Here is a 15,693-nt window from a genome sequence, read left to right on the forward strand (position 1 = left end):
CTTCCGCCACTTTACAGTGTTTTTCAAAATACTATTTTTCAAAAATAAGTTGTGTATGTAAGTTTTATATCTCCCCTTCACCTGTTGTCTCTCTCTCCTCCATGTCTTTTAATAACAAAACACCAAAGATAGTGATGATGTGTTCAATGTGTTCGAAAATAGAGGTGCAGAGGAGATAAACTAATAATTGATGTAACCATGGCTTTTGCCGATGCCAACATGCTAAGAAAGATACCTTGCGCATTTAGCCAGCAGCTGTATCCGATGCACACTGAAGCTACAGTTTGTGATGCAGTCACAGACTGTAGCTTCCACCATCTGTCTGCCTATCTCTCCATCCCTACTCCACCCCCAAATTCTAGAGGTAGTCTCTGACAAACCCCCACTCTGTGCAGGCAAACATTGTCATCTTGAAGGATAAAGCTTGGTCCCAGACTTTCAGTCACTAACCACAGCTTGTGACCACAAGTGAGGGTAAATTGCTAGCTTCGCCGAGTCTTCATCACTCCAAACGCTGCACCAATTCACCTGTCAATCTCCTGCTCCACCTTTCCCTCACTTGTGAACCAGACCCTGAGATAATTGAACTCCTCCACTTGGGGCAAGACACTATTTCCAACCTGAAGAGGACACTTCACCCTTTTCCGGCTGAGGACCTTTGTCTCGGATTTGGAGGTGCTGATTCACGTCCCAACTGCTTCACACTTGGCTGTGAATTGCTCCAGTCAGGCTTACTTTTTATGTTAAGTGTATTTTTAACTTAGGGTTCTACACAAAATAAACACAAAGCACCTACAGAAGCAATCCTGAGAATGGTTCTTGGATAAGAATGTTCCTTTATAATGAAAATGACATAGAAATACATCAACCAGGTCCCTGTGCAACATTTTTTGGCTACTTAGCAAAGAGATACTGCTAACTCTTACTTGCCTCAGTAACTTTGGTCAAAGTCACAAATGACCAACTGGCACTTTTTTATTTATTTATTTAGCCAAATGTGAAGCAAATAATATTAATTATAATAATATTGAAGCAATAAAATTGCCACAAGTTTTAAAGCTAACCATTGTTCAAATCAACCAGACAAAAACCAGCCTACTTAACATTCTGTGACTTCTTCCCAAGGTTTGTCCAGGTATGACCTCCCTTTCATCAAATGTATGCTGAGAAAGGCCTTGACCCTGAAGTATTTAGAAAAAACTGAATAGATACAAGAAGTTTTTAAATGAACAAAATCTGATTTTCAACCATAATCTCAGTTACGTAAATACATGGATTATTATGACTAATGTTCAAGGTTATGATTTGATTTAGGAGAAGAACTGTCCTGTCCTGTTACACTATATTTAGGGCTTTAAGAGGTGGGCCCTCATGTGCTCAGATTTTGAATTTCCTGGCTCTCATCCTCACTGCTGTGGCTTTGAGTGTAAAAAAGTTTTCACGTCTTTGTAAAAAAAAAAAGCACGTTTAAAGACTCAACCACATAGAGAATACGGCTAAGCCAAGTTTTGTAACATGAAACGGGAAATCTGATTTCATGATTTCCGTTTTCCAAAATGACAGCATTTGGAAAGTCCTAAAAACAGTTTAATAGACATAATATTGGATAGAAATATAAGTTTTTTTTGTGTGTGTGTGTTTTTTCCTGTTTTTGTAAAATGAGCCCCCATGCTCCAGAGTACAGGAACTAATTTTTTTTTTTTCCTCAATGAATGCACATACTGGACTTTTCAGCATTGTAACCTTATTCTGGTTCATCCTTTTGCTTAAATTTGCAATGTCATGACTTATGTGTTCATAAGAGACAGGAGGTAATATCCAGTAGCCAAAAGACACCCTTTGTATAACCAAAGCACCTAAAGGAATAATTTGAGTGAATTAACATAGGGAATCTTTACGGTAATGTGATGTAATATTCGTTAAATAAGAATACAAACACTGTGTGTGTGTGTGTGGCTTCTGTGAGTTGCCGTGACATTCTCCAACAGGGACAGTGTATTAGTGTAATTGGCACTCTGTTTGAAAACTGTCATCTGTGGACCGACAATGGAGCAGAATGGCAGTCCGGGGCCGTTTGGTGAGTGTGTGTGCGGGATTGTGAACATCCGTGTGGCTGTGCTGATCTGCAGTAGAGAGCGTATTAGCACTCTTCTTATGTGTAGCACTTGTGTGAATAAAATAAAAAAATTAAATTGTGCAGAAGTGTCCCGGAGTGCCATTCATGACAAGAACTGCCAGTGTTTCTCTCATGACCTCTGAAGATGTAAATAATTGATCTGATTATGTTGTGCTCTGAAGGTTGTGGCCTTCAAAAGGAAAACAAACTTGTTCTTTTTTTTTGCACAACACTTTCAGTTCAGCCACCCGCTCTCTTTTCTTTCTTCATACTTGTGCCAGCACTAGAGGCTATGATTCGCTCAGTCAGCTTCTTTCCTCATGAAAAAGCACATTTCATCTCCTATTTGTTTTTTCTATGTGTGTGTGTGTGCGTGTTTCTTTTTTTCTAACATGAAAAGTTTGCTGTCCCAGAAAGACAAGGAGGGGGTTGCTAGGAAGCCTGCTGCCTGGCCTGTTCTGAGCTGTGCAGCACTTGTGCTCTGCAGCCTACCTGTGCACATTTTGCTTGCAGTCGCTATTTAAGGAGAGTGAAATGCTATTAATATCTTTCTACTGTTTCCACCTTTCTCTACTTTCTCCTTTCTCTTCCTCTGCTGACGACACTCACCCTCCTACTTCTCACTTGCTGATGTTTCACCTTTTTCCTCCTCTGCTCTCCGAATCTTTGGACAAAGCTCTGTATTTCCTCACATTATTGCCTGATTCCCAACACTTTTCTGCCTTTTGAACAGTGGAGAGTGCTGGGCTCGCTACTATAAACAAATCTCATGTGCTAATAGAGGTTTTTCATTTGTTTTAGATGGTCTATATGTTTACCAGCTATGCCCTTGCTGAAAGGTGTCACAGGAAGTGTGTGCGCTCAATAAATGGACTGTGTTGTTATTTGTGTTAACGCACCAGTAGCATGTGCAGGGATTACAAGTCAGTGCTTGCTCCAGACAACTCCTTTCACTTTGAATTGTACATCATCCATCTTTCTTCCTTGCTTTCCCTGCGTCTTCCTTGTCAGTCTTCCTCCCTGTCCTCTCCTCTTCTTTCACCTCCTTTGTTGTGCGTAACTGATAGCTGATTTACCCTCCAGTGGTGATTGAATCAAAGCTGCATTTTCCCACAATCCAGCAAGTCCACTTCTCTCTGCTGTAGGTACACTTGCTGACACGCAGCAGAGTGCAAACACACACACAAACACACACACACACAGTGCAGTGCAGCAACACATAATGTCATATATGTTTATTAGAACTTTTTATCTCACTTCAGTATTCTCTAAGGCCAGTGAAAGTAATGTGAGATCTCAGTTTTCACTTGTATATGGTTACAGGAAAACAGCAGTAAAAGCACCTTGCCTAGCGTCCATTAAAAAGCAATCTGGTTGCCATGTAGGCTGCTGAACATTTATTTGTTGTCTGCTCTTCAAGCAGTCAAATGACCCTTTGGAGTTTTACAGGCCTGCAGCCAAGTTGTATGCACTTTAAACAAATGTTTAGAGGCTTGCTGTTTGTAACAAGGTTCAGTTTCAACAAAGAGCTGTTCAGATAAATATGCAGAAGGTTCTTTCTTTCTTTTGTGCGTGCATGTTTCTTGATTCTCCAGTGTTCTTGAGACAAATTACACTTGACTGGATTTTGGAGGAAGTGAGATAGTTTCTTTATGAAGCAGAGCATGCATCCCCCCCCCCAAAAAAAAAAAAAAATTTAAAAATAAATAAAAAAAAGTTGTGGGGGAATTACTTGCACAGGCAGCCTTACAGTAAACTTTCTGGGTGGCTCAGCTACATAAATTATTAAATCTATTATATTCCAAAATAAATTGCTGTAATATAATTTATAAATTATGCTGCAGCAATGGTACATACATGCTTCTTTTCAGTGTGTTTTGGATGTCTTGTCTTTATTTTATCCTCCTTTGATTCATGCATTCATTTTTGTTGCAGCAACTAAAACACACGTCTGTGTTTGTAATTGATTTTCATACAAGTATTTGCAGCTGTTAACATTTTTCACTGTCTTTTTTCATTTTCTTCTGCTATTATAGTGAGGGATAATCTTGGAACTAAAACATGAAGAGAAAAACAAGCACTGAACACTGAAATAAATACAGACAAAAATGTGATTTCCACCTTTTAGGATTCATATACAAACACTCCTCATGTCTTATATAGCTTAAATAACCTGAACACACAAATCCTCTTATGAAAATATGCAAAAACATCTACTACAACAGCTGAAAGAAATCAAAAATACTGTAAGTAGTGTACTGGAGACATCCACAGCCACATCAGTCATGTCTCTTGATGCTAACTGGTTTGTTTGATTGAAATGCCTCTTTATAAAGTGCTGGTAGGGCTGATCCTTTACTCATCTGCCATTAAACAACAGCAGGAGGAGGGGGGCATATTTAAAAAGAGGAAAATGCCATGGAAATACTGATTTAAATTACATGTCTTAGTTTTTTCAAATGCTTGTACAGTAAAAAAGATTATTTGAAGAATTATGCAGTTAGTGCATCAGCTCATGATCAGGTGATTGGTTAATAAATGTTAGAGTTAATCCAGTGGTGAATACATCACAGACCTACACACAGGAGCAACCACCGATTTTATTACTGTCTTGCTTGTGAGAGCAGCATTTAGTCCAACATTTCCTTCCTCGCTGTTTTAAATCTTGCATTATGAATGAAAGAAAAAAAAATCTGTATTGATCTCTTCTGATTGGATGATATTTTGTTGAGGCAGGATAGAGTCAAGGCCAAGGAGACTTTCCTCTGATGTGCCATGAGACCGCTCCTGCTGATTTGGTGGAACGGATGCTTCGTTCTTAATTGACATTTCCGCGAAAGGGAGAAATTGATGTTGGGTGGTGGTCCTGGGGTGGATGGAGGGTGGTGGTGTAGAAAATGTTCCCTCAGCAGAAATGTGACTCCCTCTCCACATGCATCACACATGGCCTAGATGTCTTCTAATTCATTTTTATCATGCATTTATTTATTTTTGTATTTGCTCACAAAGCAAATTTTATCTACAATACATGAGGTCTCTTTTCAGAAGAGTCCAGTATACTGCACAGAATCCTCGTGGAGGACCCCTTAACCCCCACAAGGTGGTAAGAGCATGATTATTATTATTCTGTGCATATTTATTTATTTATTCACTTGTTTAGTCCAATAAAGCAGAACAGAAAAAGTAAATGTAGTGATGCGACCACTTGATTGTTTCCCCATCTAAAAAGAGGGGTGACTCAAACAAACAAAAAAACAACTGATTTCTGATTTATTTCTAAACACCACTTCTGTTTTCGTTTGGAGTCAGTGGGCTTGAGGCTGAGGGTCAGGGAATGGGAAAACTAACCTTGATTGCTTTTTGAATGTGTAAATATATAAGATGTGTAGATATAAGTATATGTGTTACTGGTGAAGATTAAATAAAGATGGCACATAGCCCAAATGAATAAAATTTAAGGCTTGCTTAAAAATACTTTCGGGAGGAAAATAAATATCCCTTTGCAATGATGCAGCTGTAGCTCTAAATCTCTGTCAAATTATAGGTAACAATGGGAATAATGGAAACAATGGGATTTACATGAAATCTAGAAGCAGAACAAAATTAAATGAGGTGTTAATACGAACAGTTCAGGTCTCTAATGTGGCCATTTTGGAAAGTTTGGCACCGTCTGTTCTCAAAGTCTGCCAGTTGGGAGACCTCAGGTTTTAAAGGATTAAGGTAAATGCATTTTTTCTTTTACAACTTATTACAGGAATGTGATGTCTGCATTTTGCAAAAGTCAGTCTGTCGATTTAGCAATAAGTACTATTATTTGTTTCCTGTCATAAAGCACAAAATGTTGAACGAAACCACCTGAGATGCTGCCCGACCTATTCTCCAGCTTGTGGACGTACATGCAGTGCCTTCGAGTTAATTGAGAGGAAAAAGACAGAAGGTTTAGTCAGCACATTGCTCAGCTGATGAATGACCAAAATGCATTGTTTGCACAGAGTCATCAGAGTATATTTTTCAAAGTAACTCTTCCGTGACAAAGGCACAAACTCTCCACTGTGCACGCATCACTGGGCTGAGAAATATACAGTGGTAATTGGAGGAGGAGGGGGGGGGGTTGGTTCCTGTTTATTTACGCTCGGTGTCCATTTTTTTTTGTTTCTGTTTATTTTATTTTTTTTGAGCTGTCTAAGATCTACTTTGTCTTCTTCTTAGTGGTGTCTCATCAGCTGGAAACTGTGGACGAGGTTACTCACTGAGTCCTTTCACTTGTGATTACAAAGTAGTGGTTTTGTGGAAAAAACACACACAAAAAAGTTTTTTACATTTTTAATGTAAGCTCTTAAAATGTATTTCATTTCCCACTCATTAGCTTGCTAAGAGACCTGTTGATCGTATTGCCAGTTAAAGAGAAAGGGCACCATTGTGTGAGACCTTGTAAACTGCTTTTGTGTCCAGCAAGTGTTCTCTAACTTGAGGCTGTGACATGAAGTCCAGAGGGACCAACAGCTGCCATCAGGCTAATACTGCCTGCTTTTCTGGATTCACATGGCACAGGGGCCACACAGTGGCTGTGCGTTTTTCAACTACCTATATATTTATTTTATGTTGCGTATTGTGTATATTAACTGAAACATTATTGTGGAAAAGTCTATATAGTTAAACATTAAAGAAGGAAAAAACTAAAGCTCAAAAATTAATAATTGGTGTTGCCATGTTTATTCTTCATCTTAGTCTGAACCCTCTTAGACATTCAGGAGTAGTTCTCCAGGCTTTTTGAAGGACATTTCAATGCTTTTCTTTGGATGTGGAAATAATTCCACACTGCTTCAATAATGTTAATGATTCTTCACCAAGACTCGCTGCCTCTGATTTTCAGTCCAGTTCTTGTGTTATGTGGCATACCTCAGGCTTTTCTGTTTACCTTCTTCAATAATTGTTCTCAGAAACCATCCAGTCATGGTGACTTAACTACTGAAGCTTCAGGGAACAGTCAATGGATCAACTGAAGGGCCTGATGGATCCCTCAGGTCTTTCCTTGATTGGTTTCCCCCCTTTTTCTAAGACATTATTTTTAGATAAGATAATCTGTAGATATCTGTAGTTTCTCTGTCCTTTAATTCTCCAGTTTCCTCCTCTTTCTGTTCTTTTTTTCCACATCATATTGAGAAATGCAAAGTTTTTAGCTAATAGCTTTTTGTAATAAAACCTTGTTGCTGCAAAAATACTGTTTCATGTTTGTCAAAATATTTCTGAAGACTGGTCCATCCCTGTATTAGGTACTTTGTTATAATTGAATCATTTATAGATTAGTGTTAAAAATAGCACTACTAACGCTTCTCAGTGAGGTAAGCCATAACAATGGCTAACTTGACGTCCATCTTACATCCTGTCTCTTCTCTGAGCTCTCTCCAGCGACTAAAATTAGTCGGATGTTGACTCTTGTTTTAGCTCTTTCTCTGTCCCTTTTTCTCTTTTGTCTTCTTTTCCTCCAATAATGTAATTTCTGTAATGAATCAGCAGCGTCTTGGAAGAAACAGTTGTGAAGTGCGGTTTCTCAGCCTTGGCATGCTGCTGGACAGTGACGATTCCAGGAATGTACATTATAAATGTCACTGTGCCATCAAAATGACGCAGAAATGTGGTTTAATATTCAGAAAGTTGCAGAGGGTACATACAAAAAAACAAACAAAAATGATTCTTCTACGAAAGCATAAGGATTAGGGAGAAAATGACTGATAAAGTGCCGAAGAAAACAACTAAAAGACTTTTGGAAGACTATTGACCAGGACCACTGATAAGAGAAAGTCTGACTCATTGGAGGCAAAACATAAAGAAATGAGAGGAGGCTCATTTGATACAGTACCATATTTTTGCCGGATCTACTGGTTGTGTTTTCGTGTGACAGCAGTGTTTAACTCACTGAAATTATTTTCTTAAATAAAGTCATTAGGATCGAATACTCTGTTATTTAGAATTAAGACAAATATTGATATTTTTTTAATTTATTCAAGTCGTTCATGCACAGCTGGTATAATAACAGTAGAAAAAACAGCCATTTTTTCTGACTTTATCTGAAGTGAAACCACACCATGCTTTCTAGTAACACTAGAACATCTCGAACCTTTTATGCTTGTGAAGCAGACCAGACCACCACTCCAATGTGGCACCACACCAAAACATAAAATTAAAAAATATTAATGTTAGATGAATATTAATGCATCGTCCTAATTGTGCAGGTTCATTTTGAAACATAAGTTTTCTGTTTCACACAAGTAACTTACAGCCATAAAGAAATGGCAATGTTGATGTTAATTTTTCCCCCTCAAAGAAGATTTATTATAATGGGTCTAATAGCATCATGGGAATGCTGCATTCAACATACTTGTGATATTAGGTTTGACAACGTTGATCAGGCCTCTTTGTGTTTCATGTCTTGAACAAAATGAAAATGTTTGAGCTGCTACTTCCCACATCTGTGATGACCTGGAAAAAATGAAGTGTTTATATTAACAGGAGAGAACCTTAAACAAAAGACACAAATGATCACAATTTATAGTTTATTTCATAGAAGCTCTTGAGCTGAAGTGGCCATTACTTCTCAGGGAGAGAATTTTCTGTCCCAGCTGAGCTGCAAAGCCCTACTTTTCTTTTTAACATGCAGCAACAAGATTAAAACTAAATTCTTTACCACATGTTTTTACTGTCTGTCATATATGAAAACAAAAATATTTACGCCCAAAAACTTAGTGCTTGACTTGTCACTCCCTCTCATGTTTATGGCAGCAGGATGCTGTAAACTGAAGTGACCCGACGTAAACTTATGTGGTAATGACGGAACATTTTATGTAGTAAATCAGATATGCTTGCTTTTGAACTGTGAGTGGAAAACAAGCCAGATGAGCCCTCTCCTTTTTCCCCAGAGAACGCAACATCCATACTTTTGGCCAAATAAATAAACAAACAAATAAATAGGACAGCTGTCCACTCTGCCTCAGTCCATCTTAAATGAGCAACAACATATATGGATATTAACTATATATGTTTTGTTTTTTCGCCATGGCTGGGGTGGGTCTGGGAATTTTTTTAAGGGGGACCAGGCAGTGGGAAAGACTGGAAAAAGGGTTGCACATGTAAATAAGACCTTTAAAAAAAGGGTTTAGCTTTTCAATTTAAAAATTAAAGCAAAAATTGTAAACGTAAATGGACAATGATATTTTCTATAAATAGTTATTTACTGTTGATAATCATACATTTAATGGCTTTAATCGCTGCTGCACAAAGACTTAATTGATAATGATTAAAACTTAGGTAGAGTCAAATGATAAATTCAGTGATTACATTTCAGAATACTCCAAGAAAGCCAGAAAGAAAATTTCTCACACACTAATTAGTCAATAAAATATAAAATTGACTCAGTTTATGAATTAAAGTTTATGAGAAATTTTCAAGTTTTCAGAAATTGTCACAAAAATAAAATTTTATCAGTGTTTTCTTCAGCGTTATTGGCAGTTTTACTTTGTACAGTCACCACACCTGGTGGGTTTATGACTTTTACATCCTCTTCATAAAATAAAAGAAGTTCAGACAGACAAATATGATCACCCACGCATTGTTATCAAGAACATAGTAATGTTAGAACAACATTACACCACTTGAATTTGGGAATTTATACACTAAAAATTTGTTAATTTAATAGACTATTCTTGCAGTAACACCTGTGAGGCCAGTTACCCCCCCCGGGGCCTCTGCTCTGGCCCCATCCTTGTTTGTGGCAGAATTAACGATGAACTGAATTTGTAGGCGAACTGGGTTTTCTGAATCATTCCTGAGCTCATGCACTGTGTTGCAGTATAATAGAATCTGTTTTTATTGGAGCCTTTTATTGGATTTTTAGTTTTGTTCTTTATGTACAGAGACTTCTCCAGATTCTCTGCAGCTCTAGTAGGGCTGGGCGATTAATCGATAAAATCGATAAATCGAATTTTCCATTTCTGGAGATGAATTTTTTTGAAAATCGGGATTTTTTTCCATAGTTAGTTAGCAGCAGACTTAGCCCTCCCTCCACACCAGAACGGTGTTTGTCTGACAGATTTTCGTTAAAGTGACCCTTCACTCACGCCTGGGATTTAGCTGTGCGTATATGCAGTGAGAAATGCTGCTCTCTATGAGATGCAGAAATCAACTTAACCCACAAACACTAGTTAAGAGACAACCTTCATCAGGGGAATTATTTCTGCAGTGGATCCTGTATGATAAGGATCAGATAAGGATCCAGATGGAAAGAGATCACGGATGCATTGTGTCGCATATTTCAATGTAAGATATGAAGTCGTTTATATGGTGGAAGAGCTATGACATTATATGCTTTATTTTTGCTGGCATTCATCTATATAAACAAATGAATGTTTTTAATAAGTTTATTTATGTTTTGTAAAAGAAAGGAAAAAAAATCAATTAAAATCGGAAATCGGATTTGGTTATAAAAAATCTGAGATTTTATTTTTAGGTCATATCGCCCAGCCCTAAGCTCTACATATTATATACACTGATAATGAAGTCCCCAAATTCTTTGCAATTTTACACTGAGAAATGTTTAGAAATGGTTAAACGTTGTCCTTGCTTCTTAAATACTCTTCTTCTCTCCTTTATATGTTGCAATTCTGTCATCAGCTTAATAAGTTTTGAGATGTTCCACAAGGCGTTGCACAGCATGACAAACCTTTTTAAACGTGCTCCTGAAGCTGAATAGAAAAATAGAGATTTAAAAATATATTATCAAATTAAATTAAAAGTACAGTTTCATGACTTTAACACAGTTGAAAGTTAGGGTTGTATTTGATAAGTTGTTTACTGAACTTTGCTGTTTGTTGATCAGAGTAACATAACTAAGTTCCATTGTTCTGCTTTTGTGTCACTTACTGAATATAACTGTGCTGTGCTTGTGTTATGGATCAGCAAATCTCTTTCTGTGCATTTGTAATTTGATATTTCTGTTGGTTAATCATGCAGAGAGTGAAGCTTGCATTTTTTAATGAGTTTTATTTAGTCCATTTGCTTTGAGGGGATTAATATGAAACTGTGAGGTTTATTGTGTCTATATATTTTGAAATGTGTGTCTGTGTTTCAGTTTTTTGCTGGTGTTCAGCTGCTTGGTATTGTCTGTCTTCTCCACCATCCCCGACCACCAGAAGATGGCCAACCAAGGCCTCTTTATCTTGGTAAGACCTCTTCCTTGTTTTGCTTTTGCTGTCCCACAAACACAAAGCACATAAACACACATACATGAACCTACCACGCATTTTCATACAGCATTGCTGCATCTCATTTACTGCAGTATATCTTGCACATGCGTTGTTTCATTTGGCAGCCACAGACAGTCATGTAAGCAGGATGGAGGATTCAGGTGTTGTTGACTGTGCAGGAAATCACAGACATGATGCATTAATCCTAATAGCTATGCCTTAATCTCCCCTCGTCCTCTATGCTACAACATCTTTTGTTAAAAGTAATGGACACTCGCTTTCGCCTTCTTAACCTGACTCAACCACCTCTCTTCCCAGCTTGCCTATCTTTATGTTATTTAATGTTGATGCTTTTCACATTCCCTCAGTTCACTCTTTGGATCAATCACCTTCCCATTTGCCGGCTGATGGCTGTTAGTGAACATTACACACTCAAACATTTGCTCTAATGACAAATAGCTTTGTATACGTTGAGCAGTCTGTGCATTCCAGGAACCTGAAAGCAGACATGGGCTGACTTCAGGTTTCAAGATATACTGTACCACAGTTTTAAAAAGTCATGGTTTCAAAACAATGAAAATTTTCCAGCATTTCATACCTGCAGCATTAGCTCTTTAAATGACTTGTCAGAGAGAAAGCGCAGGAAGCTGTCCTTTTCTCATTGGTGGGAGCAGACTGTCAGTTTTATGTGATGACTGAAGAAGGTGAACACATTAAACCTTTCCCCATGGAAAAACAACAAAGTTCATTGGGAATTTTTAGGTATTGGAAAACACAAAAGGCTACAGCTTTAAGGTGGGGGTAACTGGACAGGCAAGGTGTACCTGCAAAGACTGGCTATGATACTTACCAAGCTCTAATTTTATTTCAACATGAAAGCAACCTTAACTCAACTTGTCAAACGTAAAGTAACACTGGCATAAAAACATTTATAGTTAAAGTTTGCCAGTTGATTATTAGAATCTGATACCAGCCTATGTCTTTTTATTTAATTTAAATAAAATATGTCAGTTTAAAAGTGAAAATACAGCTCATCTGAGGAAATATTTCTGTTTTTATTTTAATAGTTCATTAAAGGGATGTTCTTGGAGAAGTTGAATAAATAGACTTGAGGGATTATAAACTACACAAGGAAGCTGCACATCTGTTACAAGTGATGTACCACCTTCATTTAAGCCTCTGTAAATCTGAGCTATTGATCATCTCAGCCAATCATTTAGTCCAACACCGTTTTAACATTTATCATCTTTTCAACTGTCTTCCCACCAAAGATGGAAAAAAAACTCGATGACCTTTTTTCTTTCTTTGACCATGTTGCATTTCGACTTAAGTCATGTAACTTCACTTCACGAAATAAGAAAAATCTGGATGTATCTGACTCAACATACAACCCAGCTCTTGGTACAAGCCATGGTGAATATCTCACCCCAACTACTGCTCCCCCAGCTGGTTCCCAGTATGCTCAATGAAGCCCTTACAGGTGGTCCAGAACACAACTGGGTGTCTGGTGTTTAATCAGCACTCATTACTGCATTGCTCATCTAACTCCACTGGCTACCCATGGCTGTCTGAATGTTCAAGTTGCTAACACCACTAACATGTAAAAATATACTTACCATTATACTTTTTCCATTTTTTATTACAACATATTAATCTAAGCCATTCCACAGAACTAAAGTGTAGCCCTGTAGTTTCTTAAAGTTATTACCAAGCACCAAATACATTAAGCTATTCATAAACACTGATTTGATAGTTTAGATTAAATAGATAACTTGGATGTTTTGTTAAGACAACACATGCTAAATATTTGCTACACAAGGGCTATGTTTAAATGAACTGAGTAACAGTTTGCAGAATGCTGTTTGCTTCCACAAAATGCACTGTTTATAAAAGTTGGTTGTAGCTACCATGACATGGCCCATTGATCTGTGAGCAACTTATTCTAAATGGAGCCATCATTTATATGTTAAACTTCAAGCTCTATTAGAGAAATGTTAAAAATGTGACTGATACCATTAAATCACTTGAAAAATCCTTAGTGAACAAATCAGTGATGAGGCATATTCTCATCATCTTTCTGCAGTCCATCCCCCCACTCATCGGCCAGTATGACCATTTTCATTTTCATGTTGAATTTTACTTATGGTCTTACCTGAATTTATAGTCATGGGGAAGGGACATAAACATTTTAAAAAGTGTTTGTGTGCCTTATTTTATATTAAAGATATATTATAAAATACCATAAAGAATAAATGTAATTGGTGGGACTTTACTTTTGATAAGACATGTATGGCTTAAAATTGATCATGTTTCAGCTCTCATTTTTTTTTTTTTTTTTTACATAATTTGTGATTGATTTGCAGGAGTTTGTCATGATTGTGGTTTTTGGGATGGAGTACTTCATCAGGATCTGGGCAGCAGGCTGTTGTTGCAGATACCGTGGATGGCAAGGGCGTCTGAGATTTGCCAGGAAGCCCTTCTGTGTTATAGGTTAGTGTGCATGTGTGTGGAACAGTAGATGGAACTATGTAGTAGTCCCATGTCTTCTTGTGAAACAGCACCAGAAACTACCATCATCAAGCCCACCTACTATTTCTCTCTCTTTGGCTTGACTGTCTTTGCTGTAGACTTCATAGTGTTTGTGGCATCGCTGGCGGTGATTGCTGCAGGGACTCAGGGCAACATCTTTGCCACATCTGCCCTGCGCAGCATGCGTTTCCTGCAGATCTTGCGTATGGTCCGTATGGACCGACGGGGAGGCACCTGGAAACTACTGGGCTCAGTAGTTTATGCTCACAGTAAGGTGAGGAAAACAATTTTTTTTTACATGAGGAATTCAAAGTCATTAAATTTGATTAAAAATATGCTTACTCATGTTAACCACATTTAGATTTACGGATTATTGAAAAAAAAAGTCTGACAGCTGCCATTTAAGGCCTTTTGGCATTCACACTAATGATCATTGATTGTATAAACAGCTTATTAACAGTCACTGTAAAAGAAAATGTGTTGAGTGCAATGAATTATCAGCTTGTACTTAATGTTTACTGCCCTGAAACATCACACTCACTTTCACACTCAATTTGTTGTTACTGTTGGTGCAGAGTTTAACGCCTGACACTCCATATTCAGATGCAAAACATGCAGTCAGCTTTGATGATGATAAATCGATGCATCAGCTGTCTAAGCATAACAGTGTAGCCAAGTCAAAGTGCAAGCCAAATGTGATTATGATGATAACTTACCCAATAATGATGATAGTGATGTGGTAAAGACTACAGTAAGGCAAGGCAAGGCCAGTTTATTTGTATAGCACTATTCAATGACTGGTTATTAAAAAGGCTTTACAGAATACAAGAAACATAATTTAACATTAAAACAAAAAAAAAAGGAAAATGAAAGAACATTGGATGAAAACAGTATTAAAACATGATCAAGTTTAAAAATTTAAGCTTAAAAGAAACAGATACAGATTTGGACTTTTTTAAAATAAAAGCTGTTGAAATGCAGGAGAGAACAGGTGGGTCTTTAACCTGGATTTAAATAAACTGAGTGTTTCAGCTGATCTGAGGCTTTCTGGGAGTTTGTTCCAGACAAGTGGAGCATAGAAGCTGAATGCAGCTTCTCCATGTCTGGTTCTGACTCTGGGAACTGATAACAAACTGGATCCAGATGACCTGAGGGTTCTGGTAGGTTCATACTGGGTCAAGAGGTCATTGATGTATTTTGGTCCTAAACCATTCAGAGCTTTATAGACCAGCAGCAGAACTTCTCTCCTCTGACACAGTCAGTGTGAAGACCTCAGAGCTGGACTGATGTGGTCCACTTTCTTGGTCTTAGTGAGGATTCGAGCAGCAGAGTTCGAGTCCACACTCGAACTCTGCAGTAAAGACGCTGCTGCTGACATGTGATTGATATCTGCTCTCTGTCTTGCAGGAGCTGATTACAGCCTGGTATATAGGTTTCTTGGTCCTCATTTTCGCCTCGTTCCTAGTCTACCTGGCTGAGAAAGACAACAACTCTGATTTCGGCACCTATGCAGACTCCCTCTGGTGGGGAACTGTAAGTACTGTATATATCTCCCTTGTAAGAGGTTGCAATGGAGATATGTGCAAGATTTTAACACCTGTTTTTATTCTTCCTGAATCACAACAAATTGTACAGGTTTAATTTTTTACACTGATTGTATTTTGTGCATAAGATCAGTTATTTTTCATCCACTCAGATAACTTTGACCACTATTGGCTATGGTGACAAGACCCCTCGAACGTGGCAAGGGCGACTCCTTGCTGCTGGCTTTGCTCTTCTGGGAGTATCCTTCTTTGCCTTGCCTGCTGT

The 15,693-nt window shown here is 37.8% G+C and overlaps 1 protein-coding gene across 3 annotated transcripts in view; it reads left to right on the plus strand.

Moving 5' to 3' along the window:
- The window catches only part of LOC121656472 (potassium voltage-gated channel subfamily KQT member 4), a 52,893-nt gene that overhangs the window by 19,792 nt on the left and 17,408 nt on the right, over window positions 1-15,693 (plus strand). For all 3 annotated transcript variants that reach the window (XR_006013398.1, XM_042011479.1, XM_042011480.1), the window contains exons 2-6: window positions 11,241-11,331; window positions 13,719-13,845; window positions 13,983-14,158; window positions 15,292-15,417; window positions 15,581-15,691. Coding sequence is in view for 2 of the 3 variants with exons in the window: in XM_042011479.1 (XP_041867413.1) it covers window positions 11,241-11,331; window positions 13,719-13,845; window positions 13,983-14,158; window positions 15,292-15,417; window positions 15,581-15,691 (631 nt within the window). In the remaining variant the exon portion in view is untranslated. The remainder of the gene's footprint in view (window positions 1-11,240; window positions 11,332-13,718; window positions 13,846-13,982; window positions 14,159-15,291; window positions 15,418-15,580; window positions 15,692-15,693) is intronic.

Source organism: Melanotaenia boesemani, chromosome 17 (genome assembly GCF_017639745.1).
Source record: "Melanotaenia boesemani isolate fMelBoe1 chromosome 17, fMelBoe1.pri, whole genome shotgun sequence".
Lineage (NCBI taxonomy): Eukaryota > Metazoa > Chordata > Actinopteri > Atheriniformes > Melanotaeniidae > Melanotaenia > Melanotaenia boesemani.